This window comes from Symphalangus syndactylus, chromosome 23 (genome assembly GCF_028878055.3).
Source record: "Symphalangus syndactylus isolate Jambi chromosome 23, NHGRI_mSymSyn1-v2.1_pri, whole genome shotgun sequence".
NCBI lineage: Eukaryota > Metazoa > Chordata > Mammalia > Primates > Hylobatidae > Symphalangus > Symphalangus syndactylus.
In genome coordinates, this window is record NC_072445.2 from 10,586,770 (window position 1) to 10,606,634 (window position 19,865).

Below are 19,865 nucleotides of genomic sequence, written 5' to 3' on the forward strand. Positions count from 1 at the left end.
TATGGCCATCCCTCCATGACATAGACAGGATTTCCACTTATCCCAGAAAATATCTAAACCTATTTTTCATTCTCCCCCAAACTCCCAGACCCAAAGTGAAATCATGCCTCTGGTACCACTAGGAAGTCAGCTAACAGGTAGAGCTGGGAAAAGAAAGGAGGACATAAATAGAGTTGCAGGTGTGGGAATCACTATGACCAAAGAAGAAATGAAAGGATGAAACAATATCATTCCAGAAATACCCTTATATGGGTAAAGTACCAAATAACCAAATAAATACAGAGACACACCAATACAATAAGAGGGAGAGAGGCCAGAGGGTCCCATGATTTGAAGGCTTTGACAGAGGAAGGGGGCGGCAAATTAGAAAAGTGAAGCAATGCCCAGTTAAAATGCTCTGCATACAACGGATATTTAATAAATGCTAGTGACTAAAAGAGCTTCTAAATGGAGAAGATGAAGGTATAAGAGAAAGAAAAACATAAAAAATGATCAGCAAAGCAACTGCAGGATGCCAGTAAGCCCAAGAATGGAGTGGGATACATCTTACTGAAAGAGGTGTCATCTGTCTAAAACAATTCACTTTGAAAGACAAGTGGGGAAATCACTTAGATCATTGCCAGTTGAAACAGGCTGGTATCAACATAAAAGTCTGTCACGGACGCACAGAAAAGTCCATCAACATAAAAGTCTGTCACGGACGCACAGAAAAGTCCATCAACATAAAAGTCTGTCATGGACGCACAGAAAAGTCCTCTGAAACCGACTTACAGGCTGGTATCAGCGTAAAAGTCTGAAACCGACTTACCGATGAGCATCTCATACATGATCACCCCAAGCGACCACCAATCACAGAGCTTGTTGTACCCGGTCTGCATGAACACCTCAGGAGCAATGTAGTCAGGAGTGCCTACTGTGGAGAAGGCCTGAAACACGGACCACACATCAGGGAGGCCCAGCCAGGCAGGAGGTGCCCAGAGTTCTGTTCTAGAAACCCAAGGCTGTGAGTACCACCCGAAGCCACCCCCAAGCTAAATAAGCAGGACTGCCCAGTAGCTTAATGGCAAGCTCGATTTCCCAAAGCACTTTCCAAAATGAACAATAAAGCTTAGTTAATGAGGCGGGAGACCCTTCTTAACTATGAGTCACTAGGGCAAAGGCATCTCTGTCATAATAACTGGTGTTACAATTTACTGAGCACCCATTAATTACTAGGCTCTGTACTTAATATATATATTACAATGAGTTTTATATATATATATATATATATATATATATATATATATATATATATAACTTCATATACATGAGTCCATTTAATCCTGACGAAATTTTTCCAAGGCGGACCTCATTAGCTTAACTTTGCAGATACAATTTGATGCTCAAAATGGCTTTGCCCAAGACCCCAGAACCAGTTAGGTGGTAGAGCCCAGTTTAGAAATTAAATATCTGGCCGGGAATGGTGGCTCACACCTATAATCCCAGCACTTTGAGAGGCTGAGGTGGGCAGATCACAAGGTCAAGAGATGGAGACCAGCCTGGCCAACATGGTGAAAACCCATCTCTACTAAAAATACAAAAATTAGCTGGGCGTGGTGGCGTGCACCTGTAGTCCTAGCTTCTCGGGAGGCTGAGGCAGGAGAATCGCTTGAACCCGGGAGGCAGAGGTTGCAGTGAGCCGAGATCGTGCCACTGCACTCCAGCCTGGCGACAGAGTGAGACTCTGTCTCAAAAAAAAAAAAAGACAGGAATTATAGTATCTTACTCCAAACCATCCCTCTTTCTATGATACACATTCTTTGATTTAACACAATCATAAAGGGAAGCTATATGATCAAAAGCCAAAGTTATATCCTATAACTTAAACATTTATAAATACCTATTTACCAAACTTAATTGTTTTTGTACATAGTTCTTGAAGGAATGTTTTCTTTTTCTAAGAAATGGGGGTCTCCCTTTGTGGCCCAGGCTGGAGTGCAGTGGCACGATGATGGCTCACCTCAAACTCCTAGGCTCAAGAGATCCTCCCGCTTCAGCCACCAGAGTAGCTAGGACCACAGGTGCATGCCACCACACCTGGCTAATTTTTTAATTTTTTTTTTACAGATGGGGTTTTGCCATTTTGCCCAGACTGGTCTTTAACTCCTGGGCTCAAGTGATCCTCCCACCTCAGCCTCCCAAAGTGCTGGGATTACAGGAGTGAGCCACCACACCTGACCAGGAGAAACATTTTCTGCATTCCAGTATTCTACTCTAACATACCAGGACTGCAAAATAAGAGGAGAAAGTACAATCAAAGCCTCCTAATGTGCTTACCATTTGAGGGCTTACCATGTGCAAGGCTCTGATCTAGGTGCTTTAAATATTATATAATTTTTTAAATTACAGTTGTATTGTTTTTTAAAACGTGTATTATAAAATATTACAAACATACAGAAAAAAGGAGCAGACAATACAATACAGACCCATTACCCATATTAAAAAGAGTAATAATTTGCCATATTTGTCTCAGATCATTTGTCTTTTTTTTTTTTTTTTGAGATGAACCACACCTGGCTAATTTTTTGTATTTTTAGTAGAGACAGGGTTTCACCACATTGGCCAGGCTGGTCACAAACTCCTGACCTCAAGTGATCCACCCACCTCAGCCTCCCAAAGTACTAGAATTACAGGCGTGAGCCACCGCAACCGGCCTTGTTTGTCTTAACATTCGTTTTGAGATTTATTCATGTAGCTCTAGTTCACTCATTTCTCTGCTGTATGCTATACTGTTATATAAATTAATCACAATAGTTTTTATCCATTCTTCTGTAATGGACAGTTACATTGCTTCCAGTATTTCACTATGACAAGTAACACCTGAATAAACATTCCTGTAATACCTTCTTGGGCACTGTGCATTTCTCTAGAGTATAAACTAGAATATTGCTGAGCCTTGGGTTATAAGCATTTAAACTTGAGGTATCTTCCATGTCCTCCAAAGTAGTTGGTCCCTATTTAAACCAACCCTGGTGGGGATTAGCTTCTGGTGCTCCACATCTCACCAAGACTTGGCTTTGTCAGATTTTTTTTTATTTTTACCAATCTGATGAATATGAAATGGGATCTCTTTTTTTTCTTTTTAAGAGATGGGGTCTTGCTCTGTCACCCAGCTGGAGAGTACAGTGGTATGATCATAGCTCACTGCAGCCTTGAAATCCTGGCCTCAAGGGATTCTCCTGCCTCAGCCTCCTGAGTAGCTGGGACCGTAGGGATGTGCCAGCATGGCTGGGATCTTGTTTGAATTTGCATTTACTTTATTTCAAGCAGGGTTGAGCACATATTCATATTTTAATTAGCCATCCAGGTTTTTATTATGAATTCCTGTTCAGATCCTTTGTCCATTAGTATTTTTTTAAGTTGTGTTGTCTTTTTTCTTATTGATTCATAGGAATTCTTTATGAATGCAGGACATTAATCTGTTTAAGATATTTGTATACTGCAAATATCTTCTCCCAGATTGAGGCTTGTTATTTTTATTGTGATTTTTTTTAGTGAAGTAGTATTTGTTACCAAAAGTAAATATGTCACATACATACATGTGTTAATTACATACATTATCAAATTATAATGCATAATCATGAAAATGAATAGCCACGAGTTCAACTGAAGAACCAAGTAATACCAATATTATTAAAGCTAAACATGTACTCCTCCCCGTCTCTCCTGCTTCTCTTAACCACTATGCTGAATTTCGTGTTTTGTCACTCCTCTGCTTTTAAAAATAATTTTGCCATGTATCTCTCTAAATGAGATCTTAGTTTTATTTTTGAGCTTTATTAAAATGGTACCATTCTATATACAGTCTTCTGCTATTAGATTCTTCCTCTCAACTTTGTTTCTAAAACTGATTCACACTGTCACACGTAGCTGTTAGTTCAATTATTTTTACTGCTGCAAAATATTCTATTCCAGAATGTAACTATTTTCCTGTGGATGGACACTGGGTTATTCCCAGTCTTTTGCTATTATGAAAATGCAATAAACATTCTTCTGCCTGTCTCCTGGTTCACATGAGCAGTTTCTCCAGGGCCTATGACTGGGGTAGAATTGCAGCGCTGTAGGGTGTACACATGAATTCTGAAAGGTAATTCCAAAGCAGCTGTACCGTGTGGCTTGTTTTTTCATTTCTTTATGTCTTTTGATATATAGAAGGTTTTTTTTCCCTTAAAGTAATAAAACAAACCAACTTTTTCCTTTATGAGCTGTAGTTCTTGTATCTTATTTAAGAAATCTCTTTACTCTGAGGTCATAAAGATATTGCCCTGTATTTTCTTTAACATTTTTTAAAGTTTAATTTCCCATCTAGAATTGACTTTTGCATATACTGTAAGGTGGGGATCCATTTTTTCCATATAGCTAAGTGTGTGTGTATGTGTGTGTGTGTGTGTGTGTGTGTGTGAGAGATATATATTTAAATGCAGATATTAAATAACACAAATGCCAGTGTTGTCTTTTGTCTTTAAGCTTTAAAGACTGAAACGTGGATTAGGCCCTCTCCAAGAATTTCCATTCTAATCATAAAGGTAAGAAATTACAAATACCCTTTAATTTAGAGATGAGGTTTACTCTACCAAAGATGAATGTAAATCTAAGCAGATCTTACTTGTTCAAAAATTTCCATTATAAAACCAGAGGTCTACTGCCAGAGGAAAAGAACTCCTTCAAGATACCAGTGCATTAAAAAAAACTCTGAAGAGTTATAAAATATAGCAAACAACAGGCTCAAACCTGTGAAGGTAAAAGTATTGCTCTTATTCCAGAAACTAGAGTCTGCCATAGGAGCTCGCTCGCATTTTACCACACTTTTTACCACACCATCTGTACCAGGTGTGCCCTTTCCAATCTAAGGACTGCCCCCTTCCCAAACCTTTGCTGTTTTCCACACCAGGGTGTCCTCCAACTCTAACCTCGTAAATCTGTACTCCAGTTTTTCCTTTTTTTGTCTGGGTATTTCAAGTGTCAATGAAAGCTGCAAGCTGGAATAGCTCTGTTGGTTGTTAACAGTCATTTCAACTAAATGTGTTCTAACCTTATGATTTTGTGTCAGGGTTTTAGGAGAAATAAAGCAATTTAATTTCCTACTCACTTCTGTAAATTCTACCCTAAAAAATTAAACTGACCAAGATTGGATGCCTAGGTGTCTATTACCTTTTATATCTGTAATTAACTTAAAGCTGACTCATATTAATCAGTTACTGGGGCCTAAGGTTATATAGGACCACATAACAATTTAAAACATTACAATATAATTTAAGCAGCCAAGGAATGAAGCTAAAGCCTCTACTTTTTTTAGTGATTCCCAATGGACTAAAAAGTAATAGGCTGAGTAGCAATTACATATGTTAGGCTTAACCTAGAGCAGTAAATTTATATTAACCATTAACGAATATCAATCTTCAGCTTGGTACTAGCTGAATGGGATCACTTATAAAAGGTCAAAGTAACATAGTTAATTAACATTTGGAAGACTGAGAGGTGGCTTCATTTTCTTCGAGTTATGAAAAGAGATAATATGAGGATGACCTTAATTTACACTTTCCCATTTCTACTGTATATAGTATAAAAAGGCAAGAACCTTAATCATAGCATCAGGGCCTTAAGTTTATTCAGATTTTCAAAAATGTTTTTAACTATTAAATGACATTTAACTGCAAACACGAAAATTGTGAAATTGCTTTCCTTATAGAACTACAGAAATGGTTCCTCTAATCATGACATGACCCTTGGGTACACATCAAAGAGCACAAAGCTTGTCTTGGAATACAAGGAACAATTCAAGACACTTAAGCTTTATCCCCAAAATACTTGTTAGCACAGTAGCCAAAGGTTAAATCCTGGCCTGCCAAAAAAAGAAAGAAAGAAAAGAAATCACAGATTCCTTACTTTCTGTTTCCAAAAAATAGATAAATGTTAGTTTCCCAACAATGCAGGAGCTATTATTTAAGACATAACCTCTTCAGTGGAGGTTCTCCACATTCAGTGCACAGTAGAATCACTCAGTCTTTTAAAAACCAGATACCCACACTATATCCCAGACCAACTGAATCATAATTTCTGTGGGTGGAACCTGGACATCAACATGTTCTGAAGTTCCCCAAGTGATTTTGTTGTGCAACCAAGGTTAAAAACTACTCCTCTGTGGAGAGATATAATAGAAGCATCTGACCAAATTGGTTCCTGACACTCCCTAATCCTCAACAAGATACATAAACCATTTTTCAACCACATACAGAATTCAGAAGTTTAAAGAGTAGCAGAGTTCCCAAGGAAGGGAGACTGTTTTGTAACTAATTGTACTAAACTGAAGATTTCCCAAGTAAATATTGTCTGAGGCCCCACTGATAGGTGGGCTTCAAATAAATCAAAACGAATGCAAGCCTTTCCTTTGACTCTTTCTTAAACCATCCCATAGGCTTCCATTTTCACATGTAACTGACATCCACCTATTAGTGACCTACTAAGAGTGTTATTAAAGGTACTCTAGAGAACTGTAAATCGGTATTTTACTAGGAATCCTGACTGAAACACAGTATTTGGTAAATTTGCCAAGTTACTACCATACATGTGGACAAACAGAAGTGCTACCATTTCTAGACAATACATGTGCATGACCATCATTCCAAGTTAGTCAGTTTCCCATTGCTGCTACTCTGCTTTCTAATGACCAAATGTTAGTTTGGCTTTACCATCATCAATTTCATGTGCTATGGGTTTCTTGCAAAGCTTAAGAATGTAGTGATACACATTTCTATTATCTGGCCAATAACTTTCCAGTAACTGGACACTAGAACATGTACAATGAACTTCAAACATGAACCAATTTATCAGCTATTGGTAAAAAATAAATTCTGCCTAGACGGCAATATTTCACTGGTAAATTTGTACTTCCAACATACTATCAAGGTAAACACGATGTTTCTTATTTTTCAGCCTGTAGGACATAATTTTATATAGGCACAAAGTCAAATGCATATAAAGTAATAAGCATTCCCCTTATATTTCTCTCCAATCTTTATAAGTAAGTTCTTCTTTACATCACGAAGTCAGAAAGTGTGAGGAAAATGAATTGAGGAGACTTGCCCTTGCCCGAGTGGATCAAAATTTTTAAAAAGTTTGAGAACTGATGCCTGAAAACTCTAGGTAGGTATTTGTACTTAGTTCTGACACATCTCCAGCTTAACTATAACCCCTTTACCAGTATGAAAATGGAGAAAAGGTGGGGCAGGAAGGAAAGGTATTGTTACCAAGCTAAAAGGTCAGAATGAGGTCACCCACGGAAAATGTCACAATCAAAACAACCTAATATTACCTGTCCTCCTTCCAAAGATTCCTTACGGTCCTACCAACCTAACGACAGCACTCTCTTTAGGTAATCTTAAAAGCAAGGGATATGTTGCAAATATTTGTCAAATGCAAATTTATGTGCAAATCGTTTGAACTTATTCATACTTGGTTTGTAGCATTTCAGAAGCCACAGATATTACTTACTAGCTGACGTCTATTTCTTTTCCAGGTTTCTGCTTTCCTTTTGGAATTCATGTTCTGGAAAGCTGAAAGTAAAGAATACAAGCTGCAGTCAAAGTTCAGACCAAAATGTTTACTACTTTTTTTAGTAGGCTCTTTCAAGTCATATGAGACCCTAAAGTCTTGCTTTTCTTCTACTCATACATCAAAAGCTCCAGATGATACATATCCTAGTACATTTACAGTAAACCCAAATCAGAGGCTGTAAAGCATTAACTTAAAAGACTCACACAGAGTTGTAAAAGGCACTCCCATGTGGATCAAGTGGCAGAGGATACAGGACTGAAATCAGAATTACAGGGAATTCAGTCTCAATTGGAATTGAGGTCCTAACGTGGACCTAAAACAGTCACAATTTCTCAAAATTACCATCAATTTTCCAAGTAGTAGTAACTTATATGATCAGGGACATCTGAATTTATGATACATGATTTGACATAAGCTTTTCTAGGATGAAATGAAATTTTACTACATAGTTGTCAATGATATCATAGTGCTCAAATGGAAGTAACGGTCATAAACTTCTTTCTGTCATGAAGGAAAGAAGTACCCAGGATAAATCTAGCTCAGAACTGTTCCCAGGAGTTTTTCTTCTACTACTTCTGCTTGCTTGTCCCATACTCATCCCCAGTGACCTTCCCAGTAGAACTCTAAAGAAGACCCCTTTCAACCTCTGCCTTCACACACTTGGTACCCACTCATTCATCTTGCCTCACCAGACAACACAAATCACAGGCAAACCTGGGAAGGTATTTTTATTCTCTACATACTCAAAGTGTGAGAATCTCCTATCTGTCCTGCATAATTTGGTTACAAGGGAAACAGCTCTTCTAGGCCCAGTTAGAACGAAAAGGCAAACGTAATTGTTACCACTTACTGAAATCACTGGGGAGGCTGTGGTTCAGATTCCTATAAAATTCTGTCCTATGTGCTTTTTTCAGTCCTGTGCAAAGACCAAAGTCAGAAAGTTTCACATGGCCCTATGGGGAAGAAACAAGGTGATAGACGGATGAGTATTCTTGGAGGTAGAACAGAACATTACCTTCTGCTCCTTCCAGCATCCATTATAGCTCTACAGCCAAAGTACACTGCTCCTTCTTTTATTATAAGAAAAATCATGTAATTGCAGATAAATTTTTTTAATCCCAAATCCTATTATACTAATAAAACTATTTTCATTTCTGCATATGATCTTTGGTTTTATCCAAATACTGATTTTTAAGCACAGCTGACCCCTCCACAGCATCTAGAGACAATTTTACTACTTCTTGTACTCAAATATTCCTCTGTTTCTATATGGTCTTCAGGATTTTTTTTTTTTTTTTTTTTGAGACATGGTCTTGCTGTGTCACCCAAACTGGAGTACAGTGGCGTGATCATGGCTCACTGCAGCCTCGACCTCCCAGGTTCAAGTGATCCTCCCAACTCAGCTTCCTGGGTAGCTGGGACCTCAGGTGCGTGCCATCACATCCGACTAATTTTTTTTATTTTTTGGAGATACAGGGTTTCCCTGTGTTTCCCAGGCTGGTCTCAAACTTCTGAGGTCAAGTGATCCTCCCATCCCAGCCTCCCAAAGTTCTAAGATTATAGGCATGCGCCACCACACCTGGCCAAAATTACCACTTTAAAAGTCTACTTAATATTCAATTAACTTGGCACTTCATTGTTTACCTTACCATCCCCCTAATACTGGATGTGCATTCCATTTTCAATTCTTAGCTCTCATATAACATGGATTATCAGGTGCCCTCTGACAGAGTCTGTATTCCCAGACCTAACCGGGCATGATTCAGGATGACCTTAATAAATAGTTGTTAAATGAAGAGTAAATCTTTTCAAAATTGTTCATATAGCTTTTCCTCCTCTTATTCCATTGGAATAAATTCCAGGAGTAAACTGTTTCAAAGACAAAGAGAATAAATATTATTGGATAGTCCTTGATAAATGCTATTGCCATGAGAACCTTGGGCTTCTAGTCAGAAGCCTCTGTGGTCATTGGTGCCTTTACCTGAGTTTTGCTCAGGTCCGCTGGGCTCGTTCCGCCCACTCAGCCTGGCAGGCTTGTGCTACCAGCCCGGATCCCAAGCCTGCCAAGGGCAAGACAAGCACAGAGTGGCAAGGCGTGTGTGAGTGCAGGGTCCAGCCACTGCACACAGCCAGGCACACCGGTGGCCACTGTATACAGCCGGGCAGAGCAGGCAGCTCCAGATGCCGGCATAGGTGCTGGCTCCATGCAAGCCTGCAGCTGGATGAGATGCACTGCAAGCGGCTTCTGCCGTGGGCACCTGCGTCTGGACGAGGAGAATGCAGCGGCACCTGGAAGCTTGGAGATGCCAGAAACCGCAGAGCCCTAAAGGGGGTGTCACAGCACTGGCTCAGGAAGCCCCTAAGTCTGGGCTCCCGGAAGGGCCGCAGCTCTTCTCTCCTTCTTGTTGCCTGCAACATGGCGAGCAAGGGAGACATATTTCAGCCGTTTGTGTTACCGCTTTTTCAGCCCCACCATTTGACGGGTCCCAGGTTCTTGTCCTGCATTCAGGAAGAATGAGGTATACGGACAACTGGAGGGTGAACAAGGTGAAGAGGAGCTTTATTGAGCGACAGTACAGCTCTCAGGAGACCCAAAGTGGGTTGCTCCTTTCCGCAGGCAGGTCATCCTGACATCTGTGCAGCCTTCAGTGCAGAAAAGACCCAGAGTGGGTACCTCCCAGATGCAGGCAGGTCATCCCATCTGTAGGGGTTCGGTAAGGGTGGTGGGAAAAATTGTAGAAAGAAGCAAACCTTCTTAGAAGGCTGGGAAGTTTTACAAAAGCTTCAGAAAAGGATTTGGCCGAAGGCAGCCAGATTCTCTTATCTGGTGCCTGAAAGCTTAGGTTAGATAACAAGGGGGCACATGGATACATATGTAACAAACCTGCACATGGTGCACATGTACCCTAAAACCTAAAGTATAATAAGAACAAAAAAAAAAAAAAAGAAACTGATCTAGGTAAGTTAGTTTACTTAGGCCTTGGAACCTGGCCTTTAATAATCGAGGCGCAGGACTGCTCTCTCTGGAGATGAGGTGGAGGTGGGGGGCAATGACCACGTTAATTACCCACAATGACTCAAGGCCTTTGTCATTAAATCTGTACTAAATAGTTGCCTGCAGCACCAGCTTGTCAGGGCTGAGGCTGCCACAACTCTTTCTGTAGGCAGCCCGCTCCCGGTAGCCCGCTCTTTCACTGGATATCTGTGTTGGAGTGCATTTTTTTCATCCGTCGCTTGGTCGCAGTCTGCAGGTTGGACCCGGCACCCATCAAGTCTGTAGCCCTTAGGAGACCCGGAGTAGACAGCTCCTTTCTGCAGCAGGTCGTCTGACATCTGCCAGAGTCTGAGTCCAGGGTTTTTATGGGTTTCAAAAGGGAGAAAGTACATGCTGATTGGTCCATGGGCAGCCACGGGCAGGCCCGGAAAAACCACAAGTTCTTACTCTGGGCCACAGACTCCAGCCCGAACTGACAGCTTGGCCCTCAGGCTTCAGGCCATCCCTGACTTGAAGGCGGGGCTTCGCCAGGGACCCACCCCTTTCCACCCAGGAGCCTGTCTGCCTCTTATGGCCATCAATCATTTTGTCCACAGCACCCAGGCTGTTGGTGCAAAGGGGCATCTACAGACCTGCACCCAGCTGCCCTCCTCCCCTGCTTGGCCTCCCTCATGCTTCTTGGCACCCAAAGTCCGGAGGGGGCTGAGGCTGCAGGGGGCTGGTGTGTCAGCACCGCCCCAAGTGTGTGCACACCCGACCAGGTCTCAGTAGAACCCAGGCTCGGCCTCAACTTTGCTCTGAAATTGGAGTGGACACCAGGAGCACAGACAGGTCAGGCAGCAGGAGCAGGTACTTCCAAGCTCATGGGCTTCCGGGATGCCCAGGTCTGCAGCTGTGGTTGGGCAGCTGCAACTGTGCCTGGGAGGGCAGGGCTCCCGCTTGTTCCCAGCTCCTGCCAGCTCCATGGAGCACACAGCCCTGACCGCACCTCCCCAACTGCAGCTGGCATCTTCCCAGCAGAGGCTCCAGACAGGCCACCGCTGCCATCACGACCATACTGTATTCCAATCATAAATCTCTAACTTTATAATTTTCATAAAGGAAAACGCACACCTTCTATGAGTCAGGCACCTTGATCAATGCTTTGTGTTGTCTCATTTAAAACTCCTAAACCACACATCACAGACTTAGAGCTGTTAAATGAATTGCCATTAAAATGGCAGAACCAAAACCAGAAATCAGCCCATGCTCTTCCTCCCAGACCAGGATTACTTTACCCTGCCACCTTATCTCATCTGGAAAATGAAAGTACAGGTATCTTTCTGGCAGGAATGGGCATTAATGTATGTAAGACTCCTAACACAGTACCTAGCACATAACTAGCCCTAAGGAAAAAGTAGGTATTCTTAGGGTGGCAAAATTTTAAGAGAGTTGAAATCAGAAATATAAGAGGAAATCCTGATGCTCAGAGATCTACCTTGCTCAGGGTTACACAATCAGAAGTGGTGTGGCCAAAATTTGAGCCCAAATGACTTCAATGTCTGTGGTCTTTCCAGAATACCACCTTTCTTAAGGACATCATCAAGCTTAAACATACAAATTTTCCAAGATACAAGGCTATAGGAGCCCTGCTCAGATGGGTCAAATTTTATTATGTGTTTCAAAAGAAATCCAATTAGGTTTGGATGTGTGTATGTATGTATGTACACAGCAAGGTAAATTGCCAAACAGGGACAGCTTTGAGCCTATTAAACTCGGTATCTTTTTTTTTTTTCTTCTTTTTCTTTCTGAGACACAGTCTCGCTCTGTCACCCAGGCTGAAGTGCAGTGGCGCCATCTTGGCTCACTGCAACCTCTGCCTCCCGGGTTCAAGAAATTCTCTGCCTCCCGGGTTCAAGAAATTCTGTGCCTCAGCCTCCTGAGTAGCTGAGATTACAGGTGCCTGCCACCACGTCCGGCTAATTTTTTTGTATTTTTAGTAGAGACAGCGTTTTACCACCTTGGCCAGGCTGGTCTTGAACTCCTGACCTCATGATCCACCCGCCTTGGCCTCCCAAAGAGCTGGGATTACAGGCGTGAGCCACCCGCAGCTGGCCTCAGTATCTTTTTGTTTGCAGATTTGCAAGTAACTTATTCTACAAGCCAAGGAAGTTTATAGTTCTCATGATTACATATCTTACCTGGACAACTCTAAGAAAAACTGTTTTTGGCTGGGCACAGTGGCTCACGCCTGTAATCCCAACACTTTGGGAGGCCGAGGCGGGTGGATCACCTGAAGTCAGGAGTTCAAAACCAGTCTGACCAACAGGGTGGAAACCCCGTCTCTACTAAAAATACAAAAATTAGCTGGACATGGTGGTGCACCCCTGTAATCCCAGCTACTTGGGAGGCTGAAGCAGGAGAATTACTTGAAACTGGGAGGCAGAAGTCACAGTGAGCCAAGATCACATCACTGCACTCCAGCCTGGGTGACAGAGTGAGACGCCACCTCAAAAACAAAAAAAAAGCAAGAAAGAATGAAAGTAAAACTTTTTAAAAGCAGTTCCTGGAGCACATGCTATAAGCCTAGCCTTTCAGGGAATTCTACAGCTATTCTGAGTATGCAACAGGAACTCAAAACTCCTACATTTTTAGGACTATAATCTATGTGGCTGAACACAAATCAACCTGCTTATGAGAACATTTTGCTACAAGTGTGAGCTAGCATAATATAAAGGGCAAACCTGCAACTAACAGGATCCCCCATTCCTCTTCAGTTAGACCGAATCCTCAAGTTCTTTAATATGGTTGCTGGATCTGAACATAGACTACAGGGGACAAAGAAGCCAGCACTAAGGTACCTGGGGCACCAACCAGGGCATCTGAACTTTGAATCACACAAGGTAGGGCCAGTGCTTTATTAAACATATATCTGATATTAATGACACAGGAAAATATCTAGCATTAATATTTTAATGTTTACACAGAATACAAAGCTATTTACTTTTAGGATGCTAACTTTATATAAATGACACAAACAGAAAGGCATCAAAGTGATTACAACAAAATAGTTCTTTCAGTGATGAGATTATTTTTCTTTTTTTTTTTTTTGAGATGGAGTCTCACTCTGTTGGCCAGGCTGGAGTGCAGTGGCACAATCTTGGCTCACTGCAACCTCCGCTTCCCAGGTTCAAGCTGATTCTCCTGCCTCAGCCTCCCGAGTAGCTGGGATTACAGGCACGTGCCACCACACCCAGCTAATTTTTTATTTTTAGTAGAAACGGGGTTTCACCATGTTGTCCAAGCTGGTCTCCAACTCTTAACCTCAGGTAATCCACCTGCCTTGGCCTCCCAAAGTGCTGGGATTACAGGCGTGGGCCGCTGCGCCCGTCCAGGGTAATTTTTCTTCTTTAATACTGTCTGTATTGTTCAAATTTTCTACCATGTTTATGCATTATTATTATTTTTTTTTTTTTTTAGATGGAGTCTTGCTCTGTCCCCCAGGCTAAAGTGCAGTGGTACGATCTCAGCTCACTGTAACCTCCACCTTCTGGGTTCAAGTGATTCTCCTGGCTCCACCTCCCAGGTAGCTGGGATTACAGGTGCCCACCACCACACACAGCTAATTTTTGTATTTTTAGTAGAGACAAGGTTTTATCATGTTGGCCAGGCTGGTCTTGAGCTCCTGACCTCGTGATCCACCCACCTTGGCCTCCCAAAGTGCTGGGATTACAGGTGTGAGCCACTGCGTCCGGCCTCTTTTTTTTTTTTTGAGAAGGAGTCTGGCTCTGTCACCAGGCTAGAGCACAGTGGCGTGATCTCGGCTCACTGCAACCTCCACCTCCCGGGTTCAAGTGATTCTCCTGCCTCAGCCTCTCGAGTAGATGGGACTACAGGCACACTCCACCACGCCCAGCTAATTTTTGTATTTTTAGTAGAGACGGGGGTTTCACCATGTTGGCCAGGATGGTCTCGATCTCTTGACCTCGTGATCCGCCTGCCTCAGCCTCCCAAAGTGCTGGGATGATTACAGGCACAAGCCACCATGCCTGGCCCCAGCCTTTTTTTTTAACCAACCTCTTCCCATATCCCCCTCTCTGCTACACTCCCTAGCCTTTGGTGTCCACTATTCTACTCCACTTCTGTGCATTATAATGAAGAAAAAAGCAGGTGGTGGCTCACACTTGTAATCCCAGGACTTTGAGAGGCTGAGGTGGGAGGATCACTTAAACCAGGGAGTTTGAGAGCAGCCTGGGCAGCAAAGCGAGACCTCAGCTCTACTAAAAATTAAAAAAAAAAAAAAAAAAAAAAGGCCAGGCTCGGTGGCTCACGCCTATAATCCCAGCACTTTGAGAGGCCGAGGCGGGCAGATCACAAGGTCAGGAGATAGAGACCATCATGGCTAACACCGTGAAATCCCGTCTCTACTAAAAATACAAAAAATTAGCCGGGTGTGGTGGCGGGAGCCTGTTGTCCCAGCTACTCGAGAAGCTGAGGCAGGAGAATGGTGTGAACCCGGGAGGTGGAGCTTGCAGTGAGCAGAGATTACACTAGTGCACTCCAGCCTGGGCAACAGAGCGAGACTCTGTCTCAAAAAAAAAAAAAAAAAAAAAAAGGTACAGTGGCATGCACCTACAGTCCCAACTACTCAGGAGGCTGAGGCAAGAGGATCCCTTGAACCCAAGAATTAGATTGCAGTGAGCTATAACTGTGCCACTGCACTTCAACCTGGATGACAGAATGAGACCATCTCAAAAAACAAAACAAAACAAAAAAAACAACAACTTCAGGTCTTTCAAAGACAGCAAAGCAAGAAAGTTATCAAAAGACGGCAAAGAAGAAAAATACCCTAGAAAATAAATTTACTTTTCACCTTACAAGAAAAATTCAGTCAAGACAACAACTCTGCTTAAAAGAAAACAACATTCTAGAGTTTTAGAGATGAACGAGATTTAAGGGGTTTCCTAGATCAGTATTTTCACTTTATGGAAAAGAACAATGAGATCTGGGTGGTAAAGAGATTTGCCAAGGGTTATCTAGCAAGCTAGTTGGCAGCACAGGGATTATCTTCTAATTTGCTGTAAGTTTAGGAACTAAGCAACTAAGCTTATCTGCATGTCTAAAAATAAATATAAACAGGCCATTTAAGAAGCTGGGCAGGGGCGTGGTGGTGCGTGCCTGTAATCCCAGCTACTTGGGAGGCTGAGGCAATGAGAATCGCTTGAACCCAGGAGGCGGAGGTTGCAGTGAGCCAAGATCGCGCCTCTGCACTCCAGCCTGGGCAACAGGGCGAGACTTCATCTCAATTAAAAAAAAAAAGAGGCTGGGCAGGACTCTTCTTTAAGCAGAGAGCACGATTTGGAACCTGGACTTTGTTACAGGTTCTTGTTGTTACTGCATTTCCTGCTTCTTGGCTGGGTTCCTCATTAACTGATGAGGTTGCCCAACAGAAGGGCTCTAGATAGGTGATGTATCAGTAACAGTTAATTATATGCTAAGAGAAGATGACTATCTTTGGCTTTATTACAAAATTGCCCTCTACATCAATTTTGCTCTTATTTTCAAGAGTTTCCTTTATTTTTAAGAGAAATGTTCAACCAAATTATAGAATCATAGCCTTTCAGAGAAAGGAAGTGACAGCAAACTTACCTGTTTAAAAAAAAAAAAAAGAAAATCATGACAAGGCAGGCACAGCTCGCCCACTGGGATGACCAAAGGGGCGCAGGTGTTAAAGCAGAGGCTGCTCAAATCAGTAAATGTGCGTAGTTCATGCCAATGCCCCCCATACCTTGCTATCCAAAAGAAGGTTGTCTGGTTTGATGTCTCTGTGGATGAATCCAAGTTGGTGAATAGAGTCTACGGCTAGTACTGTTTCTGCTGTATAAAACTGAGTCTCCTCTTCTGTCAGAGTGTCTTTTTTCATCAACAAGGTCATCATGTCCCCTGGAAACAAGAAGATACAAAGCCACCACACACACACACACACACACACACACAAACAACGTACGAGTAAGTACCAATTTTCAGATATGTCTTCCCTATCTGCCAAAATAAGGCAGCTAAACAGACCTCTTCTGTGTGCCAGAGATAGACCCACATTGCCAACATGAGAAGAAATGGGATTTTCACACCTAAGCTAGCTAAGGTTGATCACTAAGCTGTGATTTCTATTTTACTTTTGAGAGAAAATTTCTCCCACACTTTAAAAAACAACTATATTTTCTTAGGATAATTTTTTGGACGCGGGGTAAAAAGCTGCTTTACTTTTCACTTTGCCTGAACAAATATCTGCAAGCTTTTCTGTATCTGTAACTAAATGGCACTTCCACATAGATTGTATTGCCATTGTTATAGAGAGGCTGAAATGCCAAATAAAAATGTAAACACTTGGGCAGGCTGAAAACAAGCTTTCCAACTTCTATTCACAGAACACAAACAAATAAAAACGGAGGACTTGGGTAGCAAAGCATTAGTCAACAAAAGCTAAAAATGAACTGAAAATGCTATACACTAGAACGTGCAATAACTGCCTCCTGGAAGAGTACAACGAACACCTCTCAAGGTCAGTGCTTTTTTTCTCTAGTGCGTTATTATAGGTATTTAAATGGACACCAGTACCCGTTATGTAACTTTTAAAATACAGTATCAGTATTCTAGCAGTTAAAAGGTAACCTCGTTAGTTTTCTGCAAAGTCAAAATTTCATCATTTCTGTCTAATACCAGCAACATAAAATGGCAGAAAAAGATTCAGGTCCTAACTCAACAGTGAGAAATGCAAAGAAAACATGTATAAGGAGTTTAAAACTAAGAGAAAACAGTAAAGATTCAGTTTAGACCTCACATAAAGCCACTTACGTTAGAAAATAAGGAAAAGAGAAAGAAACCTCTGATTTTAACAGCATCATGCTGCTTTTTCAATTTCATTTCATTTAGAACATTATGTTTTGTATTATTGGAGAAAAGTAGGTATTTTTCCCTCAGGCAAAAATTAAACCATTTATTAAAGTGCTCTTTTTCAGTCCAATACTTAAAAAATGCGATTTCCTAATCACTCCTGGCAGCCCTTCAATCTGGAGGCCCACCAGACACATGGAGACAGTGCACTTGGGCTGCTACCCCAGTAAGGTAGCTATATGGCCTTAGTTCTGTGGCTCAGGAGAGCAGTCAATGGGGCCTCGCCTGTGCAAGTTTGCCCAGATGATTGGAGAGCTCAGGCCAGATGCTCTATGGCTCTGCAGGCCAGCTCCACCAAGTGCAAAGGGCAGGGTCCAGGAGACATGAGAAGCTACGGAAGATGGTACAGGTTGAGGCTTGAGGACACGTTAGGAGCTGGTAACCAAGTTGGCTCTTACTCTTATTTAAGAACTGGCATCTAAATGTTAAAAAAGTTTCTCCTCATTCTACCAGACTCTTTTCTAACATTAATCAACTGTTTATTTTTTATTAAATGTTTCTTTATTAAAAAGTATTGATGACCCTAAATCTAAGGGTTGTCACAAAATCAAAATATTATGCCACAATTATAGGAACCAAAAAGGAAAAAGTTTTTTTTGTTTTTTTTTTTTCCCCCACCAGAGTTTGCTCAGTGTTCATCTGCTCACTGGGAAACAGACTGCTTTCCTCAGAACAGATGGCATGTTCTGTTCTGGGTTTACTTTGGAGCTGTCTTAGGAGACGATCATGCTGAGTTACATAAAACTTAAAATTTCAGAAATGAGAAATTTTTTCTGGCTACTAATATAGGTAACAAAAAATTCACTCCTTATTAATATGTTATACAAAAAGAAACAAAAATTTGGAGCAAAGAATGTTATAGCTTCAATGTTGTGACTTGGGTTATTGATCATATATGATTCCCATTGACAGGAGAGCAGGCAGAGCACCCTAGTTTATTCCTATATATTTTAAAAAGAAGAAGAAAAGAAAGAAATGTCCATCTGAAATCATGTGAATGAATGAAAAGGTTACTTTCATGGCACTAAGATTGTAGAAAGGCACCCCAGCACAAGACAGGTTACTGACTTCCTTTATAGACCTAAAAAAGGATATAGAAAGCAACTTTGTGAGCACATTTACAAGTAGAAAGGAGGGTTAATTGTGATGTGAGAGAAAGAAACCACAGAACAAAAAGAAAAAATGACCTTTCATCGTCAAGTAATTACCTCCAGGCAGGAACTCCATGATTAGGTAGAGGTTTAGCTTATCCTGAAAACTATAGAACATTTTCACAACCCACAAACTGTCTGCCTCCACTAGAATGTCACGCTCCGCACGAATGTGGCCAACCTGGAGGTATATGCATTTGATTAATGACAAAGCTTGCTCTGCTTTATTAGATTGTATATTTGCTTAAACAATTTAAATACTGTGTTTAAATACTGTTTTGAGTATTTAATCGTGATGATACAAAAGATCCAATTTCTGCTTAGGCAAACCTACTAACTCAAAATTGACAACATTTGATTTGAAGGTATTCAGTGATGAAAACTTGAGTGATGAAAGGCTTTAAAAAATGGCAAAATGAATGGCTTTAATGCAAATAGCAACTTTAACATTGCTATAAACTGAATCTCTGATTAGTTAAAATGACTACTCTTTTGCATAGAGTTTTGTCTAATAATCTTTTATGATAAAAATAAGTCCCCAAAGTGAGACTCTTGCAAGTTCTTCCTCAGGTCTGCACTAGTATCTGCAACGACAGTGAGCTCACTGACAATTCTGGAATGCGATGATACCACAGCATTTAGTTCACTGCTATGTGCTCAATCAATCCTTACTGAACTTAAATACAAGAACACCTATGAAAAGTTGTAGATTCAAATTAATGACATTTCCAGTTTTATACTTTTACTGAAATATCTATAAAGGACCAAGTTGTAGAAAGTTTGAAAGAACCGGAATTATTTTGTTAAAGCAATGCTTTATTTTCAAATTTACCTTATTTACTTTAAATGCAGAACAGTAATCAAACATCACTGCATATTATCAAATCCCCCTCCACACTTTTTTTACAACGAGATGGGGTCTCACTCTGTCACTCCGGCTAGAGTGCAGTGGCGTGATCATAGCTCACTAAAGCCTCAAACTCCTGGTCTAAAGTGATCCTCCTGCCTCAGCCTCCTAAGCAGCTAGGATTATAGGTGTGTGCCACCATGCCTGGCCCCTCCCCTCTTTTTTAAGTGTCACAAGGTCTAAATTGGGTTGATTCAGATCTAAATTTATTAAGACTCAGTCCAGGCCGGGCGCGGTGGCTCACGCTTGTAATCCCAGCACTTTGGGAGGCCGAGGCGGGCGGATC

At 41.4% G+C, this 19,865-nt stretch overlaps 1 protein-coding gene and 1 long non-coding RNA gene across 7 annotated transcripts in view; both read right to left on the reverse strand.

The window, feature by feature from the left end:
- STK38 (serine/threonine kinase 38) overlaps positions 1-19,865 on the reverse strand; it is a 94,914-nt gene that overhangs the window by 7,818 nt on the left and 67,231 nt on the right. For all 6 annotated transcript variants that reach the window (XM_055264347.2, XM_055264345.2, XM_055264344.2 and 3 more), the window contains 5 exons: positions 18,730-18,853; positions 16,356-16,510; positions 8,444-8,546; positions 7,531-7,592; positions 809-926 (listed from right to left, as the gene is read on the reverse strand). In XM_055264347.2, the coding sequence (XP_055120322.1) occupies positions 809-926; positions 7,531-7,592; positions 8,444-8,546; positions 16,356-16,510; positions 18,730-18,853 (562 nt within the window). The remainder of the gene's footprint in view (positions 1-808; positions 927-7,530; positions 7,593-8,443; positions 8,547-16,355; positions 16,511-18,729; positions 18,854-19,865) is intronic.
- LOC134735688 (uncharacterized) lies at positions 8,866-12,649 on the reverse strand. The gene is made up of 2 exons (XR_010119061.1): positions 9,575-12,649; positions 8,866-9,462 (listed from the first exon to the last, which is right to left on the reverse strand). It is a non-coding gene; the product is annotated as an uncharacterized lncRNA (long non-coding RNA).